This window comes from Martes martes (assembly GCF_963455335.1).
Source record: "Martes martes genome assembly, chromosome: 8".
Classification (NCBI taxonomy): domain Eukaryota; kingdom Metazoa; phylum Chordata; class Mammalia; order Carnivora; family Mustelidae; genus Martes; species Martes martes.
Genome location: NC_137895.1, coordinates 141,999,732 through 142,017,573, shown reverse-complemented (window position 1 = coordinate 142,017,573; position 17,842 = coordinate 141,999,732). Strand labels below are relative to the sequence as shown.

General features: G+C 54.1%; 1 protein-coding gene across 2 annotated transcripts in view; it reads right to left on the bottom strand.

The window, feature by feature from the left end:
• Positions 1 to 17,842, bottom strand: part of DIP2C (disco interacting protein 2 homolog C) — a 361,347-nt gene that overhangs the window by 107,832 nt on the left and 235,673 nt on the right. For both annotated transcript variants that reach the window (XM_080811149.1, XM_080811150.1), the window contains 4 exons: positions 17,669 to 17,788; positions 16,504 to 16,701; positions 15,700 to 15,791; positions 9,874 to 9,984 (listed from right to left, as the gene is read on the bottom strand). In XM_080811149.1, the coding sequence (XP_080667275.1) occupies positions 9,874 to 9,984; positions 15,700 to 15,791; positions 16,504 to 16,701; positions 17,669 to 17,788 (521 nt within the window). The remainder of the gene's footprint in view (positions 1 to 9,873; positions 9,985 to 15,699; positions 15,792 to 16,503; positions 16,702 to 17,668; positions 17,789 to 17,842) is intronic.

Here is a 17,842-nt window from a genome sequence, read left to right as displayed (position 1 = left end):
CACCATGGTCTGTTCTGTCCCAGGCTCCCGGTCAGGAAGCAGCAGCCACGCTCCCACAAGGACTCCAGCACACGAGAGGACAGCTCACAGAAAGCCCCTCTCGCGAACTCACTTTGGATCTGCAGCCCCACGACCACCAGTGGGTACTGACCCGACTTCGTTCTTTGCCAACGGGGCCGTTCACCGGCTCTCGCGAGGTGGGACAGAAACAGGGCAAAGTGTCTCAGAGGCATGGGCTTTGGACGCTCAGCTTTGCGGGGGCCTGGGGCCTACAGGCCGTCCTGTCCCTGGTCCCACGGTCCTTGGAACATGCCCACTCCGACCCTCCCCAACAGCCGTGCCGCCTCCCCGCCAGACTCCCGGGGCAGAGCCTGTGTCGGCTGAGATGCTGGTGGAGCCCGTTCACCGGCCGACGGTGTGCCCGACCGGCCGCGGGCCATCCTCGAGCTCGGCCTCAGCAGGGCGACGGCAACGGGCTGTGCCGGCTCTGCTGCGACCCCGCAGGGCCCATGGAGGCGGGTCCCCCGGCTGCTCCCCATGCTTTTGGGCTGTTTGCGCCCGCGGCGGCTGAAATGCTGTGCCGAAGCCGTCAGGTGGCCCAAAGGGCAGAAGCGTGTGCCTCCCCGTGCGAACGGTTCCCTGGTTGTAGACTTGCAGACTGTCACTGTGATGCTGCGACTACAGACCTCAGAGCGCCATGAGCCTCGAATCAAGGCCACCAGCCCTTTACATTCCAAAGGGCCCCAACCCACTGCATTTGACATCATATGTCCCCAGTCGGTCTTCAGGTAAACTGCCGTAGAATTAACCACGGCACGAGAGCCACCTAGAAGAACGTGGCTATGCATTCAACCCCCAACCCCTCCACATTCCCAGGCGCGAAGATCACGGGACTCGGGTCTTCAGGAAGTACTCGGGGGGTGTCTCCCGCACACGGGGACACCAAACACTTGCAGGAAGCAGGCCGCTGGAGGGGGTCCGGAGGTCAGAGGTCGCAGGACGTCCCCGACGTCCAGGGCCACCAGCTGCCCCACCTGACACAGACGTGTGCTCGAGATGTCAAGTGTGCAACGCCCGTGTTTTGTACCCAGGAAGCCAAAGTGACAACCGCCCCCCTTCATTTTCTAAGGGAACCCCACATTCTCTCCTTCCGCTCCCGGGAGCGGAGCTGGAGACGTGCACACCCACTCTCAACAGACCCTGAGGCATCCCCGAGGCACTGGAAGGTGAATGACCCCCTGAGTATCAGAGCGGCCACAGAGAGGGCTGGGAAACTCTCCGGGACTCTGAGGCTGGGCACGTGTAAACCGTGGCATTCTAGAGCTGGGAGCATCACCCCGCAGAGTTGGCGCAAGACAGTTCTGAAGGAAGGCTAGCTCAGTCCAGGGTAGAGTCCAAGGGCATAGTCCAGAACACGACCGGTGACCGAGGGGACCACACCTCGTGGCCATCAGCTCCACCTCCTGGATGACATCAGACCCTCTGTCCTCAGGGACCATCAGTGCCAACCCTAGCAGAGTCTCCTCCCCTTTTCTCTTCCTAAAGTTTCTCTAGCTCTGCTTTACTACGGAGTGTCATTCATGTGGACAAAAACACTGATATGTGGGTTATGTCCAACGTATGTTTCTTATGCTTGACTACGCTACAACAGCAAGATTCAGATCTACAACTGGCAAGTCTTGGGTGAACATGTGACTCCATAATGTCCAGACACCAAAACATAAGCAACAACCCACACCCTCCGAAGTAAAAAGTCCGTCATCTGTCCAGATTTCTAGCGTGAGGACACTGAAGGATGAGGTAATCAAACACTTAGATACTTACAGATTACTAAGCTCAATGTTCTTTTTTTAAAACAATTAAGGTATAATTGACATAACATTCTATTAGTTTCAGATGTAAAACGACGATTCCCTATTTGTGTGCACTGCACAATTATCGTGACACAAGACTTTTAAAGATCTACTCTCTTGGCCACTTCAGATGTGCACGACGCCATCCCCGTGGAGTCACCGAGCTGTACCTCCCAGCCCCCGACTGACTTTGTAACTGCGAGTCTGTACCTTCAGCCCCTGCGCCCGCCCCACAACCACCACCACTGGCAACCACCAATCTGTTCTCTGTGTCCGTGAGTTTTGTTTGTCCATCCGCTTTGTTTTTTAGATCTTTCTCTGACTTATTTCACTCAGCATACCAAGGTCACTCCGTGTCACTGCAAACCAAGGTTTCATTCTTTTCTACGGCCGAGGAACGCGTGTGCACACCACGGCTTTTTCCATTCGTCCGTTGATGGACGTTTCGGTGGTTTCCGTATCTTGACCACTATAAACGAGGCGGCAGTGAGCAGAGGGGTGTATGTATCTTTTCAAATTAATGTTTTCCTTTTTGTTTAGAAAACACCTAGTACAATCGCTGGATTGTAGGGTAGCTCTACGTTTAATTTTTGAGGAACCTTCATACTATTTTCCACAGTGGCTGCACTAGTTTGCATTCCCACCAACGGTGTACAAGGGTTCCCCTTTCTCCACATCCTTGCTAAAACTTGCCACTTCTTCCTTTTCAATATTATCTATTTAAAAAGGTATGATGTGATATCTCAATGTGTTTTCTCTAAAAGATTGTATTTATTTATTTGACACAGAGAGAGAGAGAGTGAGCACAAGCAGGGCAAGTGGCAGGCAGAGGGAGAGGGAGAAGCAGGCTCCCCGCAGAGCAGCAGGGAGTCTGATGCGGGGCTCGACCCCAGGACCTTAGGATCATGACCAGAGCCCAAGGCAGACACTGAACTGATTGAGCCACCCAGGCGCCCCTCAGAGTGATTTTAATTTACACTTCCATGATGATTAGTGATGTTAAGCATCTTTGTGTCTATTGGCCATCTGGGCGTCTCCTTTGGAAAAATGTCTATTCAGATATTCTCCCCATTTTTTAACTGGATTGTGTCTTTTGCTATTGACTGCTATGGATTCCACATACATTGTGGATATTATCCCTTACCAGACACACAATTTGCAGGCAGTTTCTCGCATGAAGGAGGAATGGAATCTTATCTTTTCCCTCTGCTGATCTTTCCTTGGCGCACAGAAGTTTTTAGTTCGATGCTTCCCCACACGTTTGTTTTTGGTGTGTTGCCTTCAACTTTGGTGTCAGATCCAAGAACTCATCACCAAGACTGATGTCAAAAAGTTTACTTGGAGCCTCTGTTTTCTTCTAGGAGTCTGTGGCTTCAGGTCTTCCATTCAAGTCTTTAACCCATTTTGAGGTCATTTTTGTGTACTGGGTAAGAGGGGGTCTGGTTTCATTCTCTTGCAGGCGGCTGTCCAATTTCCCCGAAGTCATTTACTAAAGAGACCGTTCTTTCCCATTGTGCATTCTTGGATCTTCTTTCATAAATTCATTGGCGAGGGGCGCCTGGGCGGCTCAGAGTGTTAAGCCTCTGCCTTCGGCTCAGGTCATGATCCCGGGGTCCTGGGATCGAGCCCCGCATCGGGCTCCCCACTTGCTGGGGAGCCTGCTTTCCCCTCTCTCTCTCTGCCTGCCTCTCTGCCTACTTGTGATCTCTCTGTCAAATAAATAAATAAAATCTTCAAAAAAAAAAAAGATTGAGCATCAATGACTCAAATTCAGAGACTTGAAAGGATAAACTAAATAAAGTGACCTGACCTAAATAAATAAATAAATAAATTGGCGATACACATGTGGGTTTACTTCTGGGCTATCATATTCTGCTGATCTATGTGTCTGTGTTTGACAACTGCTTTCACTACTATAGCTCCGTACTGTGGCCTGAAACCAGGGAGCCAGGTGTCCCCGGCTTCGCTGTTCTTCCTCGACACTGCTTTGGCTCTCTGAGGTCTTCTGCGGTTCCATACAAATTTCTGGAATGTTTGTTCTATTTCTGTGAACAGTGCCACTGGACTTTCTCTCTCTCTCTCTTTTTTGTTTTGTTTTGTTTTTAAAGATTTTATTTATTATTTTGACAGACAGAGATCACAAGTCGGAGAGAAGCAGGCAGAGAGAGAGGAGGAAGCAGGCTCCCCGCGGAGCAGAGAGCCCGACGCGGGGCTCGATCCCAGGACACCGAGATCATGACCCGAGCCGAAGGCAGAGGCTTAACCCACAGACCCACCCAGGCGCCCCGCCACTGGACTTTTAATAGGGATTGCACTGAATCTCTAGGTTGCTTTGTAGAATATGGACAATGTAACAACATCATTTCTCTCAGCCATAAGCCTGGAATATCTTGTCATTTATTCGCGTCTTCCTCCACTTCTTTCATCAATGCTTCACGATCTTCAGACTGTCTGTCTTTCATCTCTTGGCTAAATGTATTCCCAGGTATTTTGTTCTTTTTGATGCAAGTATTAATAGGATTGTTTCCTTAACTTCTCTGATTGTCTACTGTTAATGTACACAGGTGCGATCAAGTCTTTATGTTGATTTTCTGCCCTGCAATTTTCCTCAATTCACAGAATAATTTGATTAGTTTTTTGGTGGAGTCTTTAGGGCTTTCTGTATACAAAATCACGTCAAACTCAAACAGATAGTTTCACCTCTTCCTTAACAATGTGGATTTACATCTTTTTTTGGCCTGGCTGCTCTGGCTAAGCTTCCAACACATGTTGAACGGACGTGGCAAGAGGAAAACTTTTCAGCTTTTCACAAAGGAGTAAAAGGTTAGCTGTGGGCTCGTCATATGCGGCCTTCATTATTTTGAAGTATAGTCCCTTAATGTTCACTTTGCTGAGTTTTTTTTAATCAAAAAGGAATGTTGGCAAGTAGACATGTCTCTGAAGAAGACACAGAGGTGGCCGACAGACACGTGGGGAGATGCTCGACATCACTCATCATCGGGGAGATGCAAATCACAACTACAGGGAGGTGTCACTGCACACCTGTGAGAACGGCTACGATAAAACAACACAAGGAACAAGAGGGGTTGGTGAGGATGTGGAGAAAGGGGAACCTCGTGCACTGTTGGTGGAAATGCAAACTGGTACAACCGCCCTGGAAAACAGTATGGAGGTTCCTCAAAAAATTAAGTAGAATTGCCCTACCGTCCAGCAATTGCGCTAGTAGATGTTAACCCAAAGAATACAAGAATACTAATTCAAAGGGACTCATGCACCCTGATGTTTAAAGCAGTGTTATCTACAAAAGCCAAATTATGGAAACAGCCCAATGTCCATCAACTGACGAATGGATAAAGAAGATGTGGTGCGTATCAGCAGTGGATAACTATGCAGCCGTCAGAAAGAATGAAATCTTGTCATTTGCAATGACACACATGGAGCTGGAGAGTATTATACTAAGTGAAATAATCAGAGAAAGACAAATACCATCTGATTTCAATCACACATGGAATTTAAGAAACAAAACAAATGAGGAAGGTGGGGAGAAGGAGGCAAACCAAGAAATGGACTCCTTACTACAGAGAACAAACTGATAGTCCCTGGAGGGGTGGGGGCTTCGGGTACGGGTGAGACAAGTGGTGGGGATGAAGGCGGCACTTGTGATGGGCACCAGGTGTTTAACGGGAGTGCTGAGTACCTACACTGTACACCTGAAAGTAACGTAAGTGCACGTTAACTAGCTGGAACTTACATAAAAACATAAAAAAGTAAAATCTGAATGCTGTCAACACTTTCTGCATCCAGGATCGTATGACTATCCTTCATTTTGCGAATGTGCTGTGTCACATTGATTGGTGAGTGTGGATCCATCCATGCATCCCTGAAATAAATCCCACTAAATAATGGATTATGATCCTTTTAATGTATTATTGAATTGTTTACTAATATTTTGTTGAGGATTTTTGCATCTATGTTCATCAGGGATATTGGCCTGTGATTGTATTCACTGATGTCCTCCTTGTCTGGTATTGGTTATCAGGGCAGTGCTGCCATACACAATGAGTTTGGAAGCTTCCCTTCCTCTCGATGTTTTGGAAGAGTTTGAGAAGGAGAAGTGCTAAATCTTTTTTAACGTTTGGTGGAATTCACCAGTGACACCATCTGGTCCTGGACTTCTGTTTGCTGGAGATTTCCGGTTGGAGTCAATCTCCTTACTACTAACCAGTACTCAGATACTCTACTCTTCCGTGATTCAGCCTCGGGTAGAGAATTTATATAGGACCTGGGGTCCGGTTTGCTGGCGTATCGTTTCTCATAGTAGTCTCTGACGACCCTTCGTCTTCCTGTGGTGTCAGCGGTAACTTCTGCTCCATTTCGGATTAGAGTCCTGTTCTCGTTGGCTTGCGGAGTCTAGCTAAGGGGGTGTCACCCTTGTTCGTCCTTGGAAAGAACCGGCTCCTTGGTGTCCCTGATTTTCCCTCTATTCTTTTCTGTCTCTATTTCATTTATTCCACAATGATCTTTGTTCCTTCCTTCGACTAACTCTGGGCTTCATTTGCTCTTTTTCTAGTTCCTTGAGGTTGAAAATTAGATTGTTAGAGATTTTTCTCATGGACTAAAGTAGGCCTGTATCACGATGACCTTCCTTCTTAGAACCGCTTCTGCTGAATTTTATATGTTCTGTTTTTGTTTAAATTGGTCTCAAACTGGTTGTTTTTCTTTTTAACTTTTCCTTTGATTTCCTGGTTGACTCATGGGTCATTCACTGGCATGTTGTTTAATCTCCACATATTTGTGAATCTTCCAATTTTCTTCTGGTAACTGATTTCTAGTTTCACACCACGGTGGGTCAGAAAAGATGCCCAATACTTTACTCTTCTGAAATTCACTGAGACTTGCTTTGTGGCCTCACATGGGACCTGTCCTGGAGGACATTCCAGATGCCCTTGAGAAGAGTGTGGATTCTGTTGCTTATGGAAGGATGGAATGTTCTGCGTAATTAAGTCCACTGGTGTCAGTGGGGAATCAACGTCCCCTACCACGGCTGTCCTGGGTCTCTCCCTTCAGGGGTATTAACATTTGCTTTATATATTTAGGTGCTCCTGTGCAGGGTACATAAATGTTTCCAAGTGTTATGTCTTCTTTGTGGACCGATGCCCTTTTCGTTATGTAACCCCCTCTATAACGTCTGTTTTGTCTGTTCTCCGTCTCTTCATTTCCGCCTCCACGGAGTATCCCTGTGCGTCCCCCCTGCTTCCCTCTCTGTGTCCTGACGTCCGCAGCGGGGCTCTGGGAGGCCGCATGTCGCCTGCTCTTGTTTCCTCTCTCCCGCCTCGCTGTTCGCCTCTGCCCTAGAGAATTCAGTCCTTCTACACGTGAAGTAGTGACCGATCAGAAGATGCTAACTGACTGCCGCTCTGTTAACCGTTTTCTGACTATGCCTCTCTGTAGTCAGAAAATGTCTCTCTGTTCCTTTCCTCCTCTCTTTTTCCTTTGTGATTTGATGACTTTCTTCAGTGTGACACCAAATCAAGAAATCCTTTATATTCCGTGTCTCTACTAGAGGTGTCTGCTTTTCGGTCCCCGTAAGGGTCACATAAAACTGCCTGTACACACACATGTACACACACACTTACTTGTGCGTGCGTGTGTCAGTCTATGTTAATTTGATGGCAACGTAAGTTTGAACACAGTGTAAAACTCAGTTTTTGCCTGTCCTCCCCGTATTTAATGTTTTGATATCGCACTTACATCTTTTTACTTTCTGTTTCCCTTAACTAAGTATCGTAGTTTTCATGATTTTTACTACTTTTGTCTTTTTAACCTTCACTCTAGTTTCAGTTTTATTAAATAATTAATCCATTACCTTTACTCTACATTGACTTTGCCGGTGAGGTTTATACTCTCATTTAGTTTTTTGTTACCAATCTCTTTTCAGCTGAAATCAGACCTTTAACATTTCTCAGAGGGCCCGTTCAGTGGTGATGAGCTCCTTCCGGCTCTGCCTGCCCGGAAGACCGTCCCTCCCCCAACTCCGGATGACAGCCGCGCTGTGCAGGGCACACTTGGCTGCAGTCTGCTTTTCAGCACTTCGAATACATCCTGCGGCTCCCTCCTGGCCCACGAGGTTTTTGCTGAAAAATCCACGAAGAGTCTTTGTGGTTTCCTTGTATATAATAAATTGCTTTCCTTGTATATAACAAATTGTTTTTCTCCTGCTGCTTTTAAGATTCTCTCGTTAACGTTGACATTTTAATTATAACGTGTCTTGCTGTGAACTCTCTGGATTCATCTCACTGTCTCCAGGCTCCCTGGACCTGGAAGTCTGTTTCTTTCCCTAGGTCAGGGATGTCTCTGCTATTGTCTATTCAATTATGTTTTCCGCCCGTCTCTCTCTTTCCCGTCCTTCTGAGACTCCCTAATGTGAATGCTGTCCCACCTGTTGTCCTACAGTTCCCTCAAGCTATCTTTACTTAAAATATTCTGTTTTTGTTTCTTTTTGCTGCTCTGTGTGAGGTCTGCTGTCCTGTCTTCGTGCTCGCTGACGCCGTCTTCTGCTCGCCTATGGGGCGTTCCCAGGCCGTCTTCAATCCAGATCTGCCGCCTTCAGCTCTGGGACTTCCGTCTGGTGTCCCCCTCTGCTCCCCGTCTCTGCTGAAGTTCTCACAGCGCTCCTCTGTTCTCTGGAGGGCAGTGAGTGTCTTTATGACCATCACTTTGAACTACTTATCAGATAAATTGCTTACTTCCATTTCATTGAGGTTCGACCTTGTTCTTTTCTCTGGACCAAATTCCTGTTTCTTCACGTCGTCCGGCTCCGTATCAGTGCAGCAGCCACCTGTCCCCGTCTGGGAGGAGTGGCCGGTGCGAGTGATGGGCCTTCGCATGCAGCCTTTCCCTTGGTTGTCTCTTGAATTTCTCTGATTGTGTAAGCACAGATTTGTTCCCGCTCTGCTCCCATGGTTGAGGGTGTGCCAAGACCCGTCCGTGTCCCAAAGGGAGGGATCCATTGAGCGCCAGGCCCCCAGGCAGCAGCTTTTAATTATGCAAATATATGCAGTCCTGTGGGGCCCCAGTCATACACCCTGCCGGCCTCCAGACCGGGATGTCTGGAGGGGGCTGCTGGGCTCGACTTGCAAGCGCCACAGCCCGGATGTGTGTGGAGCTGCTTTCTCGGAGGTGGTAGGGAGCCGGGGCAAGGTCGAGTGCAGAGCTTTCCCCCCATCTGTGCTCCCTCAGGGTCCCTCTGTCATCTCTAGATGTGTGGCAGACCTGAAGCCTGTGCCTCAGGCTGCAGCCCCGGGACGAGCAAGCGGCTCTTTACCGGGGACAGACCGGGCACGTTTCAGCGGGCTGTCTGTGCAGGGCCCCGGAGTGGCCGTCTGCCAGGAGCGCTCTCACCAAGTGATGCGGTACTGTGGGGCGCGGGTCTGCGGCCCCGGGCTACCAGAGCCGGGCACGGCTGGGTGTTCCCCGGGTGGTCTGCGTGCACCTGCCGGCTTCTGCGAGGCAGCGGGAGAGTGTGGGGCTGCGACATGCCCGCTGGCTTCAGCACTGTGTCAGGAGTGCGTGGGGCTGGCTCGAACCCCCCCCATGGGACAGCTTTCGCAGAGCGGAAGTGCAAGGGAGCAGCAGAGTGCAGAAACGGTGCGCGGCCACGCCTCTGCCCCAGAACCCCAACCCCGCCCTCTGGCAGCGCTCCAAGATGAGCAATCACTTTCCAAACCGCCCCTCCTGCACGGGGCCCCAGGACAAGTGAGTGGAGCATGAGATCCGTGAGCTGGACACAAGCCCTGATGGTTTCAAAGGCAGGTGTGGGAACCGTTCCCGCTACGGACACAGCCACCGAGCCCCCGCCCAGAGCCTCAGAAGCCACAGAACGCCTCTGGGCTTCTCAATCCACGTCCTGCCGAGATGAGAAGCCATTGAAAAAAAGCCACCTGTGTGCTCTGACCCCACGGGAGAACGCTCCAGAGCGGCCGAGCCCAACCCTCCCCGGCAGCGCCCGGCTGGGACCTACCTTTCTCGTGAGCGGCACTTCGATGGGCACGGGGACCACTTCGGCCAGCAGGCAGCCGTAGAAGGCCACCATGGAGGCAGCAGGGTCGTTGTTGGGAAACACCAGCGCCACCTGCACGGACACAGAGCGCGAGCCGTTAACCAGCCAGCACGTGCCGCTGGCTCCCAGACACCGAACAGGGACGCAGCCGCCACGGCCCGCGGGGCCCACGCTCTAAGCGACAACACTCAGGCGCACGCGGGAAGACCCACCGCGGTCACTCGCACTTCAGTAAGCGGCGTGCGCTCTGCCTCTAACGAATGCGGACACGAGCGACCGACGGTCGGCGAGAACCCGGCCCAGACGCAGCCGACCGGCCGCCCGCCCGCGCCGGCCCGACTGCGCTTCTCCCGCTGCGAGCGCCCACTCCCACTCCCCCGGGCTCAGCAGGGGCTTCCCCGTGCGTCCGGGTGGCCTTCGCCGCTGTGCCCTGTCGCGAGGGTGGGCGGACGCCCACGGGACTCTGCTCTGGTCCCAGGCCAGCATTCGCCCCTCTGGGCCTTCGTTTTCCTCCCTGTGTCCTAGTGTCGTGAGGAGGGTCCCCGGAGAAGGCGGGAGGGGCCAGGCTGAGGCCCGGCGCATGGCTCGTGGCCGTGAGCGGGAACCAGCCCGGCGGTCGGTCCCCCTGCACGTGGGCACGGGGGAGGCTTCCGCGGACACCTGCTCCCCGTTGCCCCCGCAGCCCGCCACGGCCTCACGCGTGGAGGCCACCATGAGCACGGAGTGATCGAGGCCGGGTCCGTCCAAACCCCCACGGAGAATGCGATTTTTGAAATATGTTTTCTGAGAGCCCTGTGGTGCCTTAGCGAGGGACGACGTTCCCGCGGGCGGCTCAGCCGGCTCCTCCTCCCGCCAAGCGCTTCTGCTCCCCTTCCTTATTGACCTGTGTTTCCACGTGTGCCCTGAGGTCGCGAAGAACTAGAAATCTGTCTGACAGCATTAACTGGATGTCACTTCTGTTTTATTCCCATTGTCCCATGTAACGTTGTACGCTCCGTTGTCAAAGGCCCCTTTACGTGGCACCCGCTGCGTCACAAACACGTGGTCCGACGGTGTAGGTGGAGCTCGTTCTAGAGTCTGCCGTGCAGCTCACCCATCGCAGGCCCCGCTGGCTGTCCTGTCCTCGCGGCTCCTCCGGGACCAGCCTTTCCCTTCGGGTCGTTGGGAACGCGTCCTCGGGACAGAGCCGAGCCGTGCTATGACCGCACGCCACGCTCTGCTCTGTGGGACCCGCTCCCGGGCCAGCGCATCTCTCCCACCTGCCAGCCCTGCGTCCGTGCTCCTGTCCCTCCCTGCGGACGGCTGCCGGCTGCGTGCTCCGACGCTCTCGGGCCCCGGGACTTAAGGTGCACACGCCGCCACTCCTGCGTGACCTCACTCGGGAGCTTAAGCGGTTTCTTCTTGAATATTGTCCCACCTAGAAGTCGTGAGTTCTGCCGTGAACAGCTGGGTAGAGGCTCTCTCTCCATATTTAAATGAGCGAATTGGCACAGAGGGATTCAGATCAGAGCTGGGAACCGAGCAGGCCACATCGTCAACGTCAGCCAGCAGGACAGCCGGTGGGAAAGGAAATAAGGTTGGGACTCACTGAAGGTCTCCTCTCTAGACGGCATTCCGGCTGCTGATCAAAATCGGAGAAACGAGGGACCAAACCCCTGGAAGGCGGGAAGAGCCGTCCCGTCCCCCATACAGAGGAACCGTGCCTGGGAAAACTGGCAAAGTGACTTATCCCGTCCCAGCCCGAGGACAGGCGGCCACCAGCTGGACCTCGCGGCAGGTCCTGGAGGTTTGTCACAGCCTCAGGTGTCGTGCCTTCAGCTGACCGCGGAGGGGACAGCACCGGCTTTTAGACTGGGGTTCGGCCAAGCTCAGTGTTCACCGAGTGAGCACTTGCGAGGCTTCCGCAAAGGACGCCGAGCTGCCCTCCGAAATAGACGGTCGCCCCGCACACAAGGGACCCGGTAACCGTGGACTCCTCGTCTTCCTGGAGCACCTGTCCGCGGCGCAGCGTCCTCCCCAGGGCAGAACACCGAGAGCAACACGGGGATGCCGCCGGACCAGGCTGGTCGTGTTCTGGGATTCAGAGCTGGCTTGCTGGGACGAAGACCCACCTGACCTGGGACTTCCAGTCCCCACTGCCGGGTCACCACGGTCCCTGCCGACAAGGCTATGTTAGAGAAACCTTGCAGAGCTGTGCTCAGGAGGGTGAAGCGTTTCGTGCCGGTGTAAAGTAGATGAAAGCAGGACACGGAATGGTCCGATGCTCTGTCTCTCAACGGTCTCAAAGCAGTGGACGGATGGGGTTGAACGCCTGGAGACTAGAATGAAAACGGAAAAGACCGAAAACAAAAAAAACCGGGAAGACTTTCGTTGTTGTTCTGTTTTGCAATTTAAGGGAGGGACGTCCTCCTTCCACGTCTGAACGCGGCACACGCTTGTCTTCTGGTGGCTCAGCAGGGACTCCCGAGCTCGCGGGCAGGCGGCGCGCTCTGACAGAGGCACACAGCCCCCCCTCACGACCGCGCCCTGTGCTCCAGATGCCGCCGGACCTCAGGACCCACAGCGCAGGCTGCACCCGCGAGTCAAGGGGCAGAGGCACAGCCCCGCGTCTGCTGAGGTCTCAGCTCCTAAAAGCGACTTCTCTTGCTGGGCCCCACACGCTTTCCCGCCTCAGCTCTCCCACGCTTGTCTGCTACCTGGCTGACAGCCCGGGGCTTGCTCTGCGCTCGGGAAGTCTTCTGGGGTCGCAGATGCTCCCCCCAAAGGAGAAAGCTTGCTCTGTCCCCCGCCCAGACAGTCCATCTCCAACTCTCACCACCTGTTCTGGGGACCTGATCACTTTCCAACTTCTAGAAAAGCGAACGATCCTAATGTGTCTGTATACTTTCCGGTACGGCAAGCTTCCGGCCTCATAGGGGACGCATCTTGGGGTCTTCCAAGCACCCTCCACACCTCCCAAAACCCTGTTCAGCTTAGGCACATTAATGCGTTTTAAAGGCATTTCCTTTAAATTCCCCACACTGCGTCAATAAGGTCACCCACGTGAAAAATGTCTGCACATTTTTATGTAAAAGACTGAATATGCTCGTTATTCTGGGGAAAATGATGTTTTATTCAAAAGTCATTTTGAACGAGAGTAAAAACTCTGTTTATTGCAACAGGAGGTCATGATCGGTCGACTGCGGTGGTCACGTGTATCCAATACAGGTGCCTACAGGCCTGTGCCAGATGCTGATGGCACGAACGACTCCAGGATAATTTAGAAAAGTAGTTCCCTCACACCGTTCTAGTTGGCTTTTGCCGGAAAACCTCCTTATCCAGTTTATCCTACCAAGACTGTCCCCCAGACGCCTCCTACCATCTTAGCTGAACAGGGGTGTTTTACTGTGTCCTCGTTACCGTCAGGAACCTCAAGCGCCTGGAGCTACCCAGGACCCTGGAGCCCTCACCGCAGGCGGGACTGAGACTGTCCCCCAGGTCAGCGCGAAGGAAGCCATCACATCACGCAGGGTTTGGGTTGCGGTGAATGTACAAAAGCAGACCCTCTCGGCTATTTCCAAGTGTGCGGCTCGGGGCCATTAAGGACCTCCGCCCTGCCCGGCAGCCCTCACCCTCCAGAACCAGCCCCAGAACTCTCCTCTTCCTCAACTGAAGCCTCCAGCTCCCCGGCCCTCCCCGACCCTCCCCCAGCCCCCAACCACTTCCCCTGACCCTGCTCCCAGCCCAGCCCCCCCACCCCCAGTCCCCAGCCCCCAACCACTTCCCCAACCCCTCCAGGGCCCCCACCATGCTTCTGTCTCAGGGAAATTCGCTGCCCTAAGAACCTCCTATGCCGGTCCTTTGCGGCTGCCTCATTTCACGCAGCGTAAAACCCTCAAGGGCCATCCGAGGTTCAGCGTGTGCCCGGATGTATCTTCTTTTTGAGGCCGTGTGATACTCCTGTGTGTGCACCGCACTGTGCTTCTCCGTCCGTCTGTCTGCGGACCCCTGAGTTCCTTCGCCTCTGGTTCTGCGAACGGGGCCGCTCTGAGCACTGGTGCAGAACGTCTGCTCAAGCCCCTGCTCCCAGTTCTTCTGGAAGGAAGAACTGGGTCACGGGTCATGGGGTTGCTGGGTCGCGGGGTAATGCCACGCTTCGTGTCCAAGGGCACCACCGTACAGCCTTCTGGTGGCTGCACAGGGGACCTTCCTACTGGCAGCATGGACGCTCCAGTGCCTTCATTCCTGCCACCGTAAGGGACGTGCTGTGTCACCGGGGCTTTACCGCGCTGTCCCCGAATGAGCAGGGACGTGGAGCATCTTTCCAGGAGTGGACCGGCCCCCCTCAAGTCCCCTGTCTGTTGCTTCACCTCTTATTTCTTGGTTGTTGCTGAATTGCAGGAGATTCGTTTCCAGACTCTGGATGTTAACCTCTCACAGATCCAGGATTTGTAGAAGCGCTCCCTCCCGACCTGTACACTGCCTCCAACTCTCAGTAGCCTCCGGGGCACACGGGAGTCATTCTGATGAAATCCAATTCACGTCTTCACTTTTGTTGCCTGTGTTTTCGATGTTGTCTAAGAAATCACTGCCAAATTCTGTGACACTTTCCCCGGTTTTATTCTCAGAGTTGCACAGTCTTTGCCCTTAAGTCTGATCCACTGTGAGTTAACTTTTTACTCCACAGTAAGAAGGTTCAGTGTCCCCCTTCTGCGGCGGGTGCCCCGTCTCCCAGCACCATTTATGGAAGACACCGTCCTCTCCCGTTTCACGTCCTGGCTCCCTTAAAGAAAACCATCCCCCTGCCACGCTCTAGTCTGTCCACACGTCTATGTTGCTGTCAGTACTGCTCCGTGTCAAGGACTGTAGCTTTGTGGCAAGGTTTACTATCAGGACGTGCGAGACCTATAACTGATATCGAAAAGCCGGAGGTCAAACCTGGTCCATAAAAGAACGTCAAGAATGGCAGTCCACCACACAAGGCTGTGGCAACCTTTAAAACGTTCCTCCTCGTGGGCCCCTGTCTTCACGGTAACTCACGTAAACGGCAGCTCGTGTCCTTGTCGGTTTGGTGCTTGGCGCTAGCACGCTGATGAAATTCAACGAGAGGTCTTTGGGGACAGGTAGGGTAAGTCCGTGCTGGGGCTGCAGGCCCAAAGCAGCAATGGGGAACAGGTACAACGTGCAAAAGCAAAACCCCGTGGCTCCGAGCGCAGCCGCAGGCCCACATGGGGTACGGAGCCGGGTGGGGGTACGAAGTGCCGGGGCGTAACGCTGTCACAGAAACCCGAACATCCACCCTGGGGGTCACCAAGTAAGGATGGACACCGGCTGCTCAGCGAGGGACGGCAGCCTCTGGCCCGGAATCCAACACCGGGCCAGGACTGGGACCAGCGGCGTGCTGCCGACACGGTCCGGGTCACTGACGAACACAGGCCAAGTTCTACGATCCTGTCTGCCCGCCCAGAGAGAGGACACCAGGTGACAACAGCACGGTGGCTGGAGTCCAGGCTCTGGGCTCGGACAGGCGCGGACGTGAGTGCTGGCCGAGCCACTTCCTCGTTACCTGCCTCGTCTGATGCGACACTTCACCTCGCCGGTCCGAGCGTCCTCACAGACAAAACATGAGAAGGACGCCAGCTGCGCTTGGGCGGTTGTCGGGAAGGTTAACGACATCTCCTGCAATTAATCCTAATCCACACGTCACGTAACAAAGCCTGACTTAGTAGGATTAGCAGGGGGAGGCACCGAACGCGGACCTCCGCCAGCAGGCGTCTTCGCTGGTGCGGCACCACGAACAGTACTCACCCGGTCGCCAGGTCGCACCATCGGCTCTTGCTTGGTACCTAATTTATGCAGAATGTTGTAAGCAACCTTCATACTTCTCGTCCACAGTTTGCCTGCGACAGAACCGACAAGGACACGAGTGAGCGGAAACGCGCGTTCTCAGTCACGCATCAACGTGCACATTACACTGGACAGGGCACTAGTCCCTGTTAAGTCTTCAAGTTATCCCGAGTCCCTGGAGTCAGGAAGGAACATCAGGATCAGCAGGAGCTGGAGGGGTCGTCCAGTCACCGGCGTCTGCGCAGACCGGCCGAGGGTGTGTTTCCTCCACAACCCCGGACCCAGGGGGCAGTGAGGAGGACCTCGTCCCGGTACAGCCAAGTACGTCCGAGAGCAGACCGGCTCCGGGGACTGTACCGACGGAAGACCTAAGAGAAGCCTGTTTCTCTTGCTTCCCTGCGTGATCCCTTTGGAGAGAGATGGTGTTTCCTGAGGGATCCGGTCACAGAGCTCGGACACGAATTCCTTACCTGCCGTCCTTCCTGAAGGCACGACTTCCGAGAACGTCAGACACGGTCTAAGACGCAAAATCCCACGTCTCGTCTGGGCCGTGACCCACTGATTCCTTGCACCCATCTCTGGCTTCTACTCAGGAACCACTTAGCAAGTAATAACTTTTCGTATCAAACTAAGTATGTTCCTAAAGCACTTCCTTCAAGGGTCCTGTGGGGGCGAGGGCCGGACATGGACAGCGGTGCGAGGCGTCAGCCCGCCTGGAAGTGGCCGCTGGGCGCGGGGGACGGTGAAGGGAGCGCAGAGAATTACCATAAGTGAGGATGTAGAGCGGCTTCCCGTTCGTGTCCATCGTGGTCAGGCAGGGGGCCTTCGGGGATATGGTCCCCCAGCGCTGCAACGCGGCTTCCAGGGACGGGGGCCAGTTGGTGACCACTCCCAGCTGCTCCCCACGCATAGCCAGCATCTGTGCGCCCTCCGGCTTGGGCTGGTTTGGATCTGGTTGCTGAACTACGAGCATTCAAACATAAAAAGTTTTCAAGAAAAGTACACCTTAGCGCGAACACCTTCTTCCTTTTAAAGAGAGCGGGACCCTTACACTCAAGGGTACGAGCGGACAGAAAGCACACATGCACGCTTTTCTAGAATCAGAGGCAGGACCCACAGACTGGCCTCAGGGACAGAGAGGAGGCCTGGAATGCTTACGCTCTCCAGGACAATGTTGGGACGGTGCACAGAGGGACGCCTGGCGCACCTGTCAGGGAACACGTGCACTGGGTATTGAACAGGCCCGAGTCAGGGACGGCAACGGCTCCGTCTACAATACCCTGATTCTGGACTCCAGAGCTCACAGCCTGCTAAACCCCAGTGCCCCTGAGCACGGACACGTCAGTGTGAATTTGGCACCCGTACTCTGAACAATCAGCACAGGGCTCGTTCTCTCGAGTCGAACAAAGACAAATGCCGTGGGGCACTAATACAGTCTTCCGGACTGTTCCGCTGAGGTGAGCACCCGGAGGAGGGTTCTCTCCCTCACGGTCGTGACTCACAGTCCACCTGCTGGCCACACAGTCTGCCGTGTCTTGCGTGTGGTACAAAGAACGAGAGGACAACGGATTTGGGCTGCACGTGATACGCCCGGCGCTGTTTTGACCTTGAGCGCAAAGGCTCGTGCACCGAGGCCAGGCAAAGGGCCGGCCTCACGTGCACACACTCGCTCCGCATTCCTCAGGCGGAGCGCGTCACCGTGGGCCACGGCTCGCTGTTCTTCCGGATGGGGGGCCCGGCTCCCGGGACGCAATCCCCCCACGAGGGACACCACGCGCCTGCACGGGCGGCTCCCGGCCTGCCTGCTCTCGGCCTGTCCGCAAAGGCGGACGGTGCACACTCCAGAGAAGGGTGCCGTCCTCCGGGGACGGCTTGTCTCAACAGGGCCCGGCACGACGGTCTGGGGCCGCGCAGACACGGGGCGGCTCACCTTCCAGCAGTTCCTCGAAGTCATCGACGAAGAACTCACGTAACGGCGGCCGCTTCGGTCGCTTGAGGGTGTTGACGAGCTGCTGGATTTTCGCCGACACCCGACTACTGACAGGCACCCCTGGAAGACAGAAGCACAGACAGACGAAGGGAAGGGACGGTCAGCACCTCACCC